At 39.2% G+C, this 16,648-nt stretch overlaps 1 protein-coding gene across 1 annotated transcript; it reads right to left on the reverse strand.

Annotated features, from left to right (window-relative positions):
* Positions 1–608: 608 nt before the first annotated feature.
* Positions 609–13,170, reverse strand: ctnnbl1 (catenin, beta like 1). Its single transcript, XM_062540844.1, has 16 exons — positions 13,037–13,170; positions 11,370–11,546; positions 10,953–11,059; positions 9,664–9,807; positions 7,751–7,844; positions 7,011–7,104; positions 6,625–6,716; positions 6,387–6,459; positions 5,888–5,946; positions 5,108–5,256; positions 4,019–4,200; positions 3,540–3,637; positions 2,896–2,976; positions 2,336–2,473; positions 1,373–1,445; positions 609–902 (listed from the first exon to the last, which is right to left on the reverse strand). Exons 1-16 carry the CDS (start codon positions 13,064–13,066, stop codon positions 814–816), a joined length of 1,680 nt encoding a protein of 559 aa, XP_062396828.1. The 5' UTR covers positions 13,067–13,170; the 3' UTR covers positions 609–813.
* Between the last annotated feature and the right edge of the window lie 3,478 nt (positions 13,171–16,648).

The following is a 16,648-nucleotide window of genomic DNA, read 5'->3' on the forward strand; positions in this document are numbered from 1 at the left end:
GTAGTATATCCGCCTTATAGTCAACACATTGGACAAGAAAGGCTTAATATACGAAATTGCCCAAGGGATATCACCGGGCACCCTCTTAAATCTTTAAGAGGTACCCCTAGTCTACTAGATTCTGCAAAAATAAAAACTTTAACCGACAAAACCAGGTTCACCTAAATTATGGCATTTGGCTGCCAGACTATATCTTGCCCCGCCTTTGATAAAAGTAAGATGCACCAAAACCCAAATGCAAATGTCATAACAAAGGGTCTGTCTACTTATGTAAATATGGTATATTTCAGTCTTTTATTTTACATTTTTACATAAATGTACAAAACACTCAAAACACCTGTTTTTTTTGTTGTTGTTGACTACTTGAGCATCAGGTATAAAAATTCAATCAATTTTAAGATGAGTCTGAAACATAAGAAAATGTGGAAAACTTGAAAGGTATTGGTCAAAAAAGGTCATACGTTGCATTATTTTTCAAAACAGACTTTATTTGTATTTTTTGGGGGAAATAACACATGATTTATCTCAGTGACACAAAATGCACCCCAAATTATAGAATGATCCACATATAGTTAGTGAGTATTGTACATAAAAATAACAACTACTCATTTTGTGGCAAATACAAAACTTGTTTTATTCATAAAAGTAATTACAGTGTACAGATCTGGTTACTTCTGTTCTCCTGTATTCAGCTCATGACTAGCTCACCGTACTAATGTCTGTTCAAAATCAGTGAAATTTCCTAAAGCATTTTTTTTTTCCATTTCCTCACTAACAAAGTAAAAAAAAGAAAACCACTTCATGTTAAGCATGTCAGAAGTTTTCAACAAGTTCCATAATTCTTCTGTGTTCACTTTCTCTGAACTCTTCATTCTTCCCATTTCCAATGTTTTCCACATATTCTGTAAAAAAAAGAAGTTCTCATTCAGTTCAGAAAATTCTTTCGGTCATATCATCAAATGCATTTTTGCAACTGTAGAGCTTCCTCTAGAGTTGCAATATATTTATATGTTACGCTGTTGTAAATAGCAAACTTCTTGAGATTATTCATGAACATCATGTACATGTACATCATGAAAATGCCTTTGTGGAGGTGAAGGCAAACATCTCTCAAAAATCTACTGATGAGGTAATGTTTCACGATTATTGTGATATTTCTCAGCCTACTGGCCTTGATGTTGCATTGCTGGTTTTCTCAGTAATAACTCGCTACTTCTATGCTGTATGAACGAGAATGAATGGCACCTTACACCGCAGATGTGCATCACTGGCATACCCTTAACTTGTCACTGTATTTTGCTCAACTCTGACATAAATACAAAGCTTTAACAAAAATTAAGCTGTGGAAAATCATGTATGGACTACATCTTACCCCTCATGATATGACGGACAACTTTGGTGGAACCTCCTCTCAAATTCAAGATCTGATGGACTCTCTGGTGGACCTGCAAGACAACATGAAGTCAAGTCAAGTTTATTTCTATAGCACATTTTTATAAGCACAGAGCCCAACCTAAAGTGCTCATAAAACACACATCACACTTAATGATTAGTAGTGATTGTCTGTCATGAACCTCCCATCATATTGTTCCGAGACATAACAGATCTATTAATAGCTAACATAATTACATTAAAAAAAACAAATAAAAACAAGATGCTGGACAGATCAGCGTCACTCGCCAGCGTACCCAAACCTATCACAGATAGACATGAACTTGACATCGTAGGCTACAGGCATAAGCCTACCAATAGCCCAAACAAAAAAGAGTATTTTGAGACGTCTGTTGATTTGGAACTTCTTAGTTTAATTCTTTCTGTCGGTCTGTCTGAAGTTGTTGCGAATCATATCGGTGTTGTAGGCGAGTTGAGCAGGTACCATTAAGAGGAAAAGTGACTTTAGATACCATATAATTATGCTTGGTACCCCAAGGAAGGGTGCCAAGAAATGATATGGTACGGGTCAGTTGTTTTGGTACCATTCACTAATTCTGACAATGGAAACGAAAGTAATTGCTTACTGTACTGTACTGGTCAGTGGAAACACCTTATGTTCCCAAAAATGTAGTGTTAGCCATGACGATAAAAAAAACACACACACAAAAAAAAAACAGCCTGCCACTGGTATTAACACACATATTGTGTGTTAGCATCAGCGTTTGAAGTTGCATGAATAATTGAGCAGTATTTATTTAGTCAGTGATAAAGGAACTGAATGTTATGCTTTTAACAAGCTTGCCCGTGGGGAGAAGTACAGAATATACAACAGAGCGTCAGGCAGGTCTAAATAGTCACTAGAAATGTCACTAAAAATGTTCAGTGTTTTGGTAAGGTGTACCTGTGGGATCCCTGCGTTGCAGATTTCGATCATGATGTAACAAATGAGTTGGAGCACAAAAAGGCCTGCATCAAGACGTCGTAGGTAGAATTCATCTTCCATCCCATCATCCAGTATCTCTCCTCGACGCACAATGTCCTGAAATAGCAATATTTAAGATACACATTAATAGATACTTTATTGCCATACAACAATGTTGGTCTATTTTTGTTACAGAAATATTTAGCTCAATCAATATTAAAATAGATACATTTTGTATTATTCAGTAGTCTTACTGCTGAAGGGAAGACGCTATTTTTGAAATGTGTGGTTTAGTTCTTATGGACAAGTGGTGGTTTGGTTGAGAGGGACCTTTGAGTGCATCTTAAACCATACTGTCAGAATAATCAGTACAGAGCGTGGACTGTAGAGAGGTCACAACATATTACGTCAGAGGCTTTGGATGATAACCCTCTCTAATTTTCTTTTGGTACGCCTGTCTGAACTCCCATACCAGTGATGTCTAGAAGTAGAGTCAGAGAAATAACCCTTGGACTTGAATTAATGGTAGGTGTTCTTACATGTTTCTCGCCTTCAATCCTCTTGTCTGCTAGCTGCACAGATTCCATATATTTAAAGTGCATCTCCATTAATCTGTCAACCTGGAGGGGGCATAAAACAAATACATGAATCATCCATGGCCACTCTAAAAATGCAAATCTTTCACAGCTACCCTGCTTGGCCCCCAATAGTATGTAATTCACACAGCAATTGAGATTGAATTAGGGCTGTCAAAATAACTGATTAATTTAGATTAATTAATTTGAGATAAAATAAGTGATTAAAAAAATTAACGCAGATTAATCGATGACCTTTGACCCGGAGCCATTCTAGTCAGTAACCATTAGACCGTAAAATGGGGAGACGAGAATGTGCTGCCTGGATCATTGATTGGAACATTTACTTTACTAAAAAACGGCCTGATGGTGTTAAAAAGAAAGTGTTGATTAAAACAAAGTCCTCTACAATGTCTGCAACACAGAATTTGCATATCACCGGAGTTCATCAACTCTTAAGTACCACATTACTGCAAAGAAATAGTGTTGACATTGCGATTTTGCGATTACATTTTATATTCGATTAATTTAGATTAATTAATCACAGAGTATGTAATTAATTAGATTAAAAATTTTAATCGATTGACAGCCCTAGATTGAATACTTACTTTTTCACAGTCAGTCTCAGTGAATTTGCTAAGGAGCCTTGCTCTCTGCTGGGCTTTCAAATTCCTTAGCATGGAAGCAATGATTGAGCACACATGTTCTGATGGGAAACATTCACAAGTAATATTATACTTCAGCTGTCGCTAGAATGATGTACGAGTCATTAGCTTATAAAAGTCCAATCGTTTGTGTCTTAAAAATATATTTTTCGCTTGCTGTGGTGGATCTCAATAAAAAACAAACTAAAAAAGAGGTGCAGTGCAAAATCTGACAGGTAAAGCGAATTACTGCAACAACCACGACAGTCAACTGAAAAAGAAAGCACCTATCATTACTTTGTTACCAAAGTTAGTTTGAAACGAGCTATGAAAAGCAAACATCAGAGATGATGGCAAAGACTTTGGCTATGAGATAATATTTTACTTTGAATACAAGGTGTCTTAAACATAGCACACAATGTCTTCTACATAGTACAATATACCTTCATGTTCTTTTTCTGATATCCCAGCTTTCTTCATCTTTTTTGGTGTTTTCATGAAAAGGGGAAAGATGGTTCGCAAACCCAGGATATCAACAAACTTATGGCAGTTGTCGAGTCCTTCAGGGCCTATCATGCTATGATCCAAAACCTTCAATGCACCAGCCCGAGACATTTTCTTTTCCCTAAGGTACAAACAAATCAACAGGAAAGGATTTTTACAGGATTGTTTAAGTCATTACAAACACACACATATATGCAGTATTAAAATGTAGGGGTGTAGGCCCCAGCCGTGGCACGACTGTCTGGTGCACCTGCACCGCACACCGGCGACCGGGGTTCGATTCCCGCCCTGTGGTCCCTTCCGGATCCCACCCCAAATCTCTCTCCCACACAGAGTTTCCAGCCTGAGGTGCAGGACGAAATCACTGACAGATCGGGCTGGGTTTACCCAGTCTGCTCAAATTCAGTACATGGTGTCTTTAGTCACTATACCCACGCTCTGAAATGCTCTGAAATTCCCTTAACTAAGAATGGCTCTGACAGTATATTCTTTTAAAATCAGCTGATTTTCACGTGACTGGCCGTGACCGGTATGCTGATTTTATGCTGGTCAATTGCACTCGCATGTTCTTGTAACATCACACAGCTGAGAAGAAGCAAGCAAAATTAGGATGTGATTGGTTGCCCTCATTTGGTAACCTAGGTTTGCATCGTTAGCTAAAGGCTACAGCTAGCTATTACTGGATTCTAAGTTAAGGCTACCAAACTTCATGTTGATGGTCAGTCAGAACAAGGCAGCGTGCAAGGAAGGCATACAACGGTATCTGACAACACAGGCTTAAACCACAGTTTCCCACTACTTTACATGTGTGTGCTAAACATAGGTTCTGGTTTGTATAAGCAGTCATCCTACCCCGGCCTTGAATCTGGGTCTCCGGGGTACCAAACCTGCAGTTTGACTCATAGGCATGGCAGACAGAACGCATACTCAACCATAGTAACGGGATGCCACCACAAACAGTGCTCAACATTACTGGCACACTGTAAAAAAAAAACATCCCAAACACCAATGAGACTGCCGTTAAATACCTGAGCATGAGATTCATGAGCTGAAGCCCTTCACCCTTCAAGAAACGGTCCCGATTTGCTCCCAACATAAGACAGGAACAGAGTGCATCAAAAAGGTTCTCCATCATTTCCTGCTCCTCAGGTGTAACTGGGTTGTGTCGTTTAAAAACCTAGAAATGTTGACATAATTTAAGAGGTTGGTATTGCACTGTCATCTCTCATTCTGTGAGAATGAGAGCACTTGGGAGCACTTTGACTCAGCGCAGTTATATCATCACTCTTGCACTTTCAGTTTCACTTTGGAGTGAGGATATTACTGCGCTGAGTCTAAGTGCTCCCAAGTGTTATTCCGCCACACAATATAGTTATCCCTCTTAGAAATGCACCACATTCTATTTTGTCTCACCATACTTGGTCGTACCTACTACTCGTGTTACTGTATTTGAATAGGGAAAACATGGAGGTGTTTGGTCGCTTCTAACTTCATCTCTGTTTGGATCCTAATGAACGAACTGGGCTAGCTAAGTGCTATCAAAGTAGCGCCGCGCGCCAGAGCCAGTGAGTGCACGCATTGAAACGTGAGAGGTATGCATCAACTCATCTGAGTTAAGGGAATAACATACCTAATATGAACATATTAGTTAAGGGAAGTTAAGTTAAGGGAATAACATACATAATATGAAAAAACGGTACATTTGACAGTGAGAATGAGGATTTTATTTAATCAATTATGAAGCTCACTTCAAACTGGGTTTGACATCACTGTTTAAACCATAAAATAGCTTGAAAATTCTCACTTACAGAGAGTTGCTGAAGGAGTACATCAATCCCATCCAACTCTCCTAACAGTCCTCGTGTGCCTGAAAAAGAAAGTGTACCATTTCTGCCACTGTAAATTCTACTTGTTGAAAATGTTCATTTCTGAAAATTTCTTGTTAGGGCTTGAGCTTTGGTGGTGCATCCTTTGGTGACTTGGAGCGTATCAGTAACGTCATGTCAGTGTTAAAAACCTGTGCTGTTTGCGTTCCAGTTTGTTATGAAGCACATTTGTCAAATTGAGGCAATCACATTGAGAGTTTGTACCAGTGTACATAAGTGAATCGGTGAATCTAACCATTCCTAATGTCATCTATGACCATTTGCAAAAAAGTTCAGCAAAATAATTATACCATCCAGGATAACGTTGTACACCAGAGGACAAGAAGGATGACTCAAAAGAAAAAGCTGAAAAAGCTGAGAAAGAGAGAGCCAAGCAGTAGTAGCAAAGCTGATACCATTGTGCCATTTTCTGTTGTCTTACCATCATTGTTTTGCAGTAGAATCGCCAATATTTCACTGCAATAAAGCTTGTTTGCATCAAATGGCATCTTAACCTACAAAATGAAAAAAAAAAGTTATTGTATGCTCACACATTAATGTGTAGCAATTACCAAAACTGCAACATATTAAATGAAATACCGAATACCAAAAGCAATCACTAGCAGAAGACAATCAGTTGCAGCTAGCATATCTTCCTTTTGTTTGAAACATTTAATTACCTTGATCCTCTTCAGAAGCCACTGCATTAGACCCTGCTGTGCTGCTTCTGTGCAGAGGCCAGGTCTGAATTCTGCCATGTTCTCAATAATAGCTGCAAGAAATATACCATCTGATAACCGAGACTTCAAAGCCACATTTCAAGACAAAATGGCGTAACATATTACTGCTATGTTAGGGGAAAGGGCGAAATAGAACAAATGAATAGCTAATGTACAAGTTGACATTCACCAGCATTTATGGCTTTGAGTAATTAACTAGGAAGGGCAAAATGTGGTCACTAGTATCCTATCCAAATAATGCAAATCGGCTTGCCATAGTTAAAACAACCACTATATGGAAACTAATGGAGATCAAAATAAAGAATTAAGAATCTGTGAAAACTCACCTAATGTGTTGTAAACACCATCTGCCTCCTCCTTTACTTGCTCATTGAGGCGTTCCATATTCTGCACAAGCAGAGCCACAACCTGGCCCTCAAGCTGTAGGCAGTAGTAAACCAAAATATGATCCGTAAAACATTTGCACCAATCAAACCAATAAGATTAGACTCAACCTGACACAAAGAGCCCTTAAATGAAAACACCCTTTACAGGCAGTTAAGACTTACATGTTTAAAGGTACACTATGCAGTTTTAGGTATTTTTGGCAACTGTAAAGCTCCCCCTAGAGTTGTGATATATTAATATTTTACTCTGCCATTGTAAATAGTCTACTTCTCATGGCTTGTTCCCCCTGTGCACAATGAAAATGGTTTTGTTGTGGAGGCGAAGGATTACCAACTGACAAGGTATTATTTCAGAATTCTCACGAGTCGACTATTCTTGAAGTTGCATGGCCAGTTCCCTCATTCGCGACTCACTATGACTATGCTATGCTGAATGGCTATGCTTGGTGAACAACATTGGCTTCGTAAAGGTTATATTAAGGTGAAGATCTTGCATAGTGAATCTTTAATGTTTGTCAGCTGAATTAGATGGCCATCATTCTGAATTTGTCTGTAGTCTGAAGGATCTAAATCATTAATGTTTTTCTATGTAATTCAAATAGAAAAAAGTGCTGTGAAAGGTGCCATAGAATAATCATAAACATATAGAAATAAACATTGTGTATTACACTATAACTTACCAAAGCATCAATAAGGATTTCAGCTCCTTCTTCACCTTCCTGAAGTGTATCAATGTCTGTTAGTTCTTGCAGTAGATCCACAACCGCAATTGAAATATGTACACCTAGTTAAGGAAGACCTTGTCCAATGTGTGTACAAGAGAAGCATGATCACAGCAGCCTGCTTTAAAATACTTTCATCTATATGCCGAATAGGCAGATAATCATTTTAAACATTTGTAGTTAATTAAGTACTTAAAGGGACACTTCACCAATTAGCATTAAGCTTTGTATCTTTAGAAAACCAGTCATGTTTTTGAATGGTCGTGCATCATTCCCTCAGTTTGCCTTGAGATGGGAGAAATATGGATTTCAATGTTGGACTTCCTGCTTTCAATGATGTAAAAATCATCATTTTACATCATTGAAAGCAGGAAGTCCTATTCATGGGTTTCATTGAAATCCGTATTTCTCCCATCTCAAGGTAAACTGAGGAAATGATGCAAGACCATTCAAAAACATGACTGGTTTTCTAAAGATATAAAGCTTAATGCTAATCAGTGAAGTGTCCCTTTAATCAGGGGATATTGCTTGAATATCCAAATGCCTTGCTACTGCGCAAAAAGGTGCATCTCTGTGCCAGGATTTGTCACAAAGTCAAAGCAGAGCAGTGTTTACATGAATGCCTCTTTCAGCAAAGATATATACATCCGTAGAGGAAGAAACATTGATATTTCATATTTGATGGATATTCAGTTTCCACATGCTGCACATGATCCGAGATCATGGCACAACACACTATCCTATGTTACCCATAAACAGTAATGCTGTTGCCCCTGTTGAACTGAAAGTTTACTTCTCGTCTAGACATCACAGTCACATGGACTGTTCAGGATTGGTTGGCGAGTGTGTGATGTACGTTGTTCATGGAGGGAGAGAGGGCAAAGAGGCGTGTCTCGTCCACATACGGCGTGATTTTGCCATCAGACTTCGGGCACATTGTTCTTCGGTTTCTTAATCAGTCATGGCTGTATTTCGGGCATAACATCCTTTAAACCAATGAGAGTGGCCTATGTCATTCCCTTTAACAGCAAGCAGTACCACTTCAAACAGCTTATCAGTATTTTGACAGTCAGCGGTGCAATTTAAGGAGTCTATTTGCACGCGAGATGTCCATGTCAAGAGGGATTCCACTAAACCTTGCTTTACTGACACCTGTTTGTGACTAGTATAACCTACACGCAACTCCACTCCCCTATTATTTTAATTCATAGGCATAGTGAAACTAACTTCACCATGGACTCAGTCAACCACAAAACACTCCTACACAGTTATTTACGTTCACTACTGACTGACAAGGGGTCTCTATAGACCAGGTTTTTCTTGGTCAGTGGCAAATTAATTTAAAAATAATGTATAGCAATTTTTAGATTGTGCACCAGATCACACCTTATGCCGTTAATTGCCACACCCTGGGCGCGGAAGGTTAAATAAAAGTGCAGAGCTAAAAAAGCATCCTTTTATTGAGTGGAAGATAAGAATAAGCCTGGTGTCACGTTTGCGCCCAGTGGAAGATAGGGTCCATAGTCTCCCAGAGTTTTTATGATTATGGCACCCAATTTTGCATAAAAATATTCATACATTTGTAAAAAAAAAAATGCTAAAACATCACAACTATGTCTCACAGAAAATGCTATTCAAAATGTAAGAGACAGATGTTTGATAGTCATCAACAAGAATACAAACACTAGAGGTCCTACCACTTGACTATTACTTTTTTTGTACCTGTAATTATGTGGAATGGGAGCTGTTAAGTTACATTTACTATATGGAATTCCATATTATGAAAAATGGCATACATCATTGGTAGGATGCAAAACTAATGTTAACAGCAAATATTTGACTGACCGTAAAAACAGGAGACAAGAAAAAGGATATCGGTGTTCTCATGACTGAGGAGGCCCAACAAGGAATGAATAGCATTGAGCTCCACAAGAAGATGATAAAGATCAGGCATGGTAGCAATGACGTGCATTTCTTGAAGAATATCATTCAAATCCAGTTCAGTCTCCATGAACCTAGAACAAGACAATACATGGTTTGTAGTAGGTAGGTAGGTACTTTGTTAACACCAAGGGAAATGTTGGCATTACTATAGGGCTACTATGGAAAACTAGTAACTAAATAGTGCTTTCGACTTCTTTCAGTGTTGTGCAGATCTGGCTAAACATGAGGCATGTTTGTATTGTAAGCAAGATTCAGCAAGATCGGCATAGGGCTGCAAGATCATGCTGCTACCAGAACATGAAGTCAGGCCATGTTCTTTCTTCGGAAAATGTGTGAATGTTATGTTATACATTTCTGTACACTTTCAGAGTTTACAATGATTCTGTTTGTCTGTAGGGATCCTACCCATGCAACCACCAAAGTATGGTAAGAGACCAGCACATTACAAGGCCTGAGCCAGCGCTGCAGGAGAAAGATCAAGTGGATCCTTGCTGACCCCAATCATCCCAGCCACAGTCTCTTCACCCTACTACTATCTAGTAGATGGTAGAAGCGTATGTGGACCTGTACTAGCAGATATGGCGACAGTTTCTATCCACAAGCCACCAGGATGCTACACTTCACACTACACCTACACCCCCCCTTTTTTTTTCATCGGATCTGCACGAATCATGTAAGTCACCTATTTTTGATTCGAAACGGCGAATTTTGCCGAAAGGGGAGGAGTTTGCATGCCTGAACCTGAGCACCCCACGACTGTTTTCCCTCATCGCATAGCCGTTCAGAGGCAGGACCAGTGAGCTGGCTGCAAAACACACCATTCAGCCAGCCCCAACGGAAGACAAGAGTGTTTCAAAGAGGGATGGCGGTCTCAAACCCATCCTAGACATGTGACTGCTGAATGTCTATTTGAAACACAAATCCGCTGTGCGCATTCTAGTTTAAGCCATTAACTAGGCTCAAAAAAATATTGCACATCTACAGTACGCTACTGTGGAGAGGGTTTCTGCAGACAAACAGAAACAGAAACAGAGGAGAAAGGGTGTTAAAAAGCACTGTCCATTTTGAAAGAAGTCAATTACAGAACCCTCCTTCTTTTGTGTCCATTGACAGTAGCTTGTGCTGCATTCGGTAATAGATTTGTGCGGACTTCTCCTGGCAAGATGGTGACGGCCAGATTAATAGTAGATTTTTGTTACAGTATTCTCACACTCACTTTTCAGGGTTGTCCGGGAACTTGATTCTTAGCTCTTGGTTTTTGTATGATCTCTTCTCGAAAGTCAGAATCATTTTCTTCACTGAACTCTCGTCCACTGGTTCAACCTGTCAAAACATTGCATAACGTGTTCTGTATCTATATCTATATCTATATACCCCTCCCCCGTTGCATAGATATAGCAAGCCGTTTTAACATGACAGGCAGAAATATGTTGCTGATGAACAGCATCCATATTCACTCATCGAAGCGGCAGAGTAGCAGACATAATTTACATAAAAATCATAAAACATAAAAATCTATACTATATTGGCGCTTGGCTGGTGCCAACTAAGACCCCTGCAAAAGACATTTCAGACATTTCTCTGAGTGAAAGCTATTCCCATCATTATTATTCAAATAAATAAAAATTCTGACCTCTGTGTCCTCCTCACGGTCCAGTAATTTCTCAAGAGCAGTGTCCCTATCATTCTCCAGATCATCAGCTTCAGGGTCATGTATGATCTGCTGAATTCTCGCATCACGGTTGGATTTTATTTTCGTCCGCACGTTTTCTCCATCATCCTCCCTTGGCCGTTTAGCACCACGGTCCGGCTGGAAAACACGCATAAAAAGCAAGCAATTTATTTTGTGAAAGTTTAGTTCTTTTTTAGTTAAAAAGTTTTGCATGTTTAACATACACCATATATGGTGGCACTATCAAAATATCATGTGTTGGGATTGCCTGCCCATGACTCGTTGCTAAAGAGCTGGTTAAAGGAATGGGTTACGTGGTTTGGTTCAATCGTTTCTATACACCAGCTTTTATGATCAACCTTAGGGTGCGGGGGGCTAAATGTGTGTACTTGTAGTCAAGTCAGTTAATTTGTACAGCGCATTTAACGTGCACAGAGTGCAACCCCAAGTGTGCCACACACACACACAAGACATTGATACAAGACAAAATATGCCAAACAGCGGCGTAGTCACCAGCGTACCCGTGACATCAAGACATGAACAAACACATTTACAAAATAACAAGATGTAAATGTGTACTGTGTAGCCAACACTACAGTAGTACCGGCATAATACAGCCCAAAATCGCAAACAGTGGATTAGCCAAGGGTAGTGAGCCAAATGCTTTCAAAATAGCATTTCAAAGGGCTGTACTTTTGCAGCCATTAGCTATACAGATATACTATCTAAGATGTATTGCATAGGTTTGGTTTACAAACACCTGTGGGTTTGGGTTTTTGATTTTTTTGTAGAGGGTGACCCATCAACCACTGGGTGATTTGACATGGAACGGCCATAAAAATGCAAGAACAACCACAATTGTCATTTCATTGCACATTTTTATAGAATCTCAATTAAGACCCTTCATTTTTCACCAGGATTTGCACAGACATTTTGAGGGGCCACTGCTCTAACCAAAAATGAGATGGTAATATAGACTAACTTAAGTAGAGTAACGAATAGTGAAGTTACTTTCCAAAAGGAGTAACGAAACTACTCTCAATACAATTTAAATAAGTAACAAGTAACTTGTAAGTAATAATTACTTTTTTGGAGTAAAGACCCCAGCACTGGCTGTCAACTCACTAAGTCACCGACCAATTCAAATGCACATAGGCCACGTAAAAAGAGTCTTGTTATGCTATCTGAAAATTCAAGTGCACGTCAACATCCAGATCACCTCAACTGTTGCTTTACCAGCCTTTTACGTTGATGTTCTATCTTTATCCTTGGTACGTTATCTATCCGTGGGAAGTTTTCAGATGGAGTTAACTTGGTCTGAGACCAAGGGGGGTCAACCATGTTTCAGACAGGCAAAATAGGCATCTCTAATCCGTGAAATAATGTGTGAAAAACGGGGGCTTGTTTGAGATCTCCATTCAAAGCAGGATGTTTGCTTGAACTTAATTTGCTAATTTGAAGTTAGCTATGACAGTTTGCGATCCATCAAGACCCCTAAATGTGGGATGAGAAACCCTTTCCTGCCAAGTAGCTAGTGCAATGGCCACAAAGCCGTGGATAAAACGGTAGCAGCTAGTGTAAATCACCGAATTAACATACACGTAGGCCAGATAAAAGAGTGTCGTTACCTGATAATTCAATAGCTCACCGACATCCATATCGTTCGTTTGCTCACAAGACGTGCATTAAATAAACCACGCCGTTGCGGCAAAGACACTTGATCACTTGCGCCAGTTGGTTAAAAACCGGACATACAAAGTGTTCGCAAATGTGGCTAAATGTTTTTCAAAATAAAAGTCCCGCTATCTTCTTCTTCCATTTCATTGGCGGCGTGGTTATGACAGATTGGTGAATTACCGCCACCAACCGTTAAGGATGTGAAGCATCAATGGATTAGGCATTAAAGTTTTTTGGGGGGGTTTTGCCTTCTCTTTTCTTGTTGTTCTTGCATCCTTTCAAATACACTGAAATATGTTTTCATTTTGGTTGTTTTAATGAAGAAAAAGAAAGTAAACCATCTGATCTTAAACGTGTGCTTTGACATTTTCTAATAGTCCTCTTTCTCTCTGGGTGCGAGTTTGACACCCATTTCAGAGTCCCCATCTTGATCTCTTGTAGGCTATTGACATCTCAAAGATAACAGCAACCTTTTGAATACCATGCATGCATAATCTGAGTCTGATCTAACTGGGTACACTGTATGCTAGATATAGCCACAAGTGACAATGGTGGGCCCAAGCACCTGTGGTCCCGGTGTTATGTGTTAACTGGCTTTCTGCTACAGACAGGTAGAGGTGGCCATAGCCTAGAAGTTACTGAAACGTTTGTAAAACTTAACCATGATAAACAACTTAGAAGGCCTACGAAATGGCTTGGGCAAAGGTAGCAAAATAACTCGGTAGCCAGATTACATGATCAGCCGTGTTAACTTGCTACAATCATGATACATGGTATAAGTCAAGTAGCCTACACGTCACGGTTGTCCCACAGATAGTTTGTGGCGTGAATAGATTAAGTAACAGATTGTCAATCTTGCAGCCTAGTTTATTGCTGGTTTGAATCCCACGTGGAGTTATAATTACTTTATTTTGGTATTAATTTTTCGATGGCATATTCATGATCCAGTGCACGTAGCCTACTACAACCAATTTTGACATTTAAAGATGTCATGCATATTTGTATTCGTTCGTCTCCCGTTTATATCAGAAAGTTGACAAATCAAGGTGCCACATCTGTCAAGAAACGTCATCAATCGTGGAACGTCATCAAGGAAGCAAGTTGACATAGGAAGCCAGTTACCACATAACACCGGCATTTCGGAATCCAACTCACATGTGATGCGTTTGTCAAATGCACTATGTGCGCTATTTGTTTTTGCATGTTTTATACATTAGAAGCATTTACTCATTTCATGTTTGCTGTGTTTGCTACGTTTTACACCGATGGTAGTCAATATGGTGCTATACACCACAAATATGTAGGGTACAATGACACGCTGCAATGACACCCTGCACTACACTGTGTGATAATGCTGTAGTTCTAAGGCAGGGATGGGCAACTGGCGGCCCGCGGGCCACATGCGGCCCGCCTCCTCACTCAGTGCGGCCCGCGGATGATCATTTTTACTGTGATTAAAAATGTGTGGGGTTTTTTTTCTTTTTTTTTTTTTTTACCGCACCGTCATTGTAATTATACTGTTCGCCGATAGATAGCGCCTCCTATGCAAACCATCTTGGGCCCTCGGACCTTTACAATCGCTGAGGAAAAACAGTGCACACATAGAAGAATAGTAGAAAACTCATTTAGAAAACCGTAGGCTACCTTTCAGTCAAAATCGGAAGCAGTGTCTGTTCATAGAATGGTAAGGCAAACCCATGTCAAGTTTTGCTAGAAACTATATCAGCCATGAAAGATTTAAACTTCAGTCGCCACTACACTACAACACCTTGCAAAAAGTTATCAGAAGTAGCCTGCCCTACACACACACACGGAGCTTCTCGGCCGCTGTCGTAGCCGACCTCAAATCAAAAGTAGGCTAGCCTACACTAACGATAGCGACTAATTGCCAGAACTACACAGGAATCCGTCTTTTGCTGTTTCGCTTGAGCTTGCCAAAGCAAAGAAGCTATATCAGATGGCGAAATTGTTTGGGTGCGTAGTGGAGGTAAAAACTTCGAAACGGTATATTTGTCCCGACGCACGGTGACGCGCATAATTGTTGACATTCTGAATGTCGAGGGGGGGAGCTGAGACAAATCATGCATGACTGCAAGTAGGCCTACTGTAGCTTACTTTTTGGCGTTGGATGAGAGTACAGATGTGATGGATGTTACATGTTACATCTGTAGGCCTACTCTCATTATGGACGTTAGGGAATGTCTATAAATTCTTAAAAATGGAGTGGGAGCATAAATGCATTGAATATGAGGCTTGTTGCACTTCATGATGGGCCATTGTTTTTAAATTCTGTGCCATCATTGAATGGTGATTTATGTGAGCCCTTTGCACTGAAAATAATACTTATCACTGGCTGTAAAATAGTTGTAGGCCTATTTGTTGTTAGGGAGTCTATGTAAAAAATGCATTTGAGCATGAAAATTGACATATTTCGTTCTTATTCAGAATTATTTTGCATCAGCATCAGATGTGCGGAAGTGCGCGGCCACATTTGGCCCTCTGATGGTGATGATAAAAAAATGTGGCCCTCTTAGTCATGAAAGTTGCCCATCCCTGTTCTAAGGGATATTAGACTTGTAATCCGGGGCCAGTTCAAAAAATGTAACCCAGATCAAAATTATCCAGATTTGGAAATCCCAATTTTTGCTATCCAGGATCAGGTACTGTAATCCATTTTACTTTGAAGCTTTGAAGGTTTTTTAAGGTGACATTTGATACAAAGTGTTCAGGATTACCAAATCTGGATTACCAGCTAGCCTATGTAAAGAACAGGTAGAGGAGCCAACATGGGGTCACTTTAAGGGTTTATTTTGAGACAAAACGCAAAACATAAGCATCTTCCATTCATCATTTCTTTCCTGACTCCTCATCTGAGCCACAATAAATAAAAAAAAAACAAATATACATTAACTAATACATTGTGTATCTATTGAAAACACCTTAAATAAAAAATGTCCAATAGTTAACAAAATAATATTCAGGGTTCTTCATCTGAGAAGGAGAGACCCATATTTTCAAGCCCTGCTTTTAGGAGGCGGATTTGAAGTTCATATCTGATGATTGTTTCTTTGACATTAATATACAGTGATCAATGACAGAAATGAAATATTGAATATATTATTTTTGTTTGTTATTGAAATCTGTTTAGGGATCTATTTCATGGGAACAAGATCATTTTTATTTTTACTTTACTATACTGAAAGGCTTATTGGTATATAGCCTATGTCTTCTTTATCACTGTAATGGTTAAACAGGTCAAGTGCAAAATATGAATAAAAGTATGCATTAAAAGATACTATGTATTATTTTACCAATTTTACATTTTTACTACATTTTCTTCCTGAAATACACCTTGAAAGCCTACCCTTTGTTGGGATCAGGGTAATCCTGTTTTTTTCTTTTTCTTTTTTTTTTTGATCAATGTTATCCAAATCCTACTGAAAAATTCTGAACACAAACTGAAGGTTTGATCTATTTCCAAACTAATATTGGATTATATGATCTGATCTGATTTCAGAATCTTTCTTTCCCTTTTGAACAACCAATTTTCCAGATTTGGTCCA

Source organism: Sardina pilchardus, chromosome 7, assembly GCF_963854185.1.
Source record: "Sardina pilchardus chromosome 7, fSarPil1.1, whole genome shotgun sequence".
In the NCBI taxonomy this organism is placed as follows: domain Eukaryota; kingdom Metazoa; phylum Chordata; class Actinopteri; order Clupeiformes; family Clupeidae; genus Sardina; species Sardina pilchardus.

Bases quoted from the DNA above. Each gene is read 5' to 3' on its own strand.
- ctnnbl1 (XM_062540844.1), bottom strand. From the start codon at position 13,066: ATGGATGTCGGTGAGCTATTGAATTATCAG. The intron at 7,845-9,663 runs CCTTTTTCTTGT...AGGTGTACATAT, and splicing joins AGTCATGAGAACACCGATAT to TTCAATTGCGGTTGTGGATC. The intron at 2,977-3,539 runs GTAAGTATTCAA...TGCCCCCTCCAG, and splicing joins CTGAGACTGACTGTGAAAAA to GTTGACAGATTAATGGAGAT.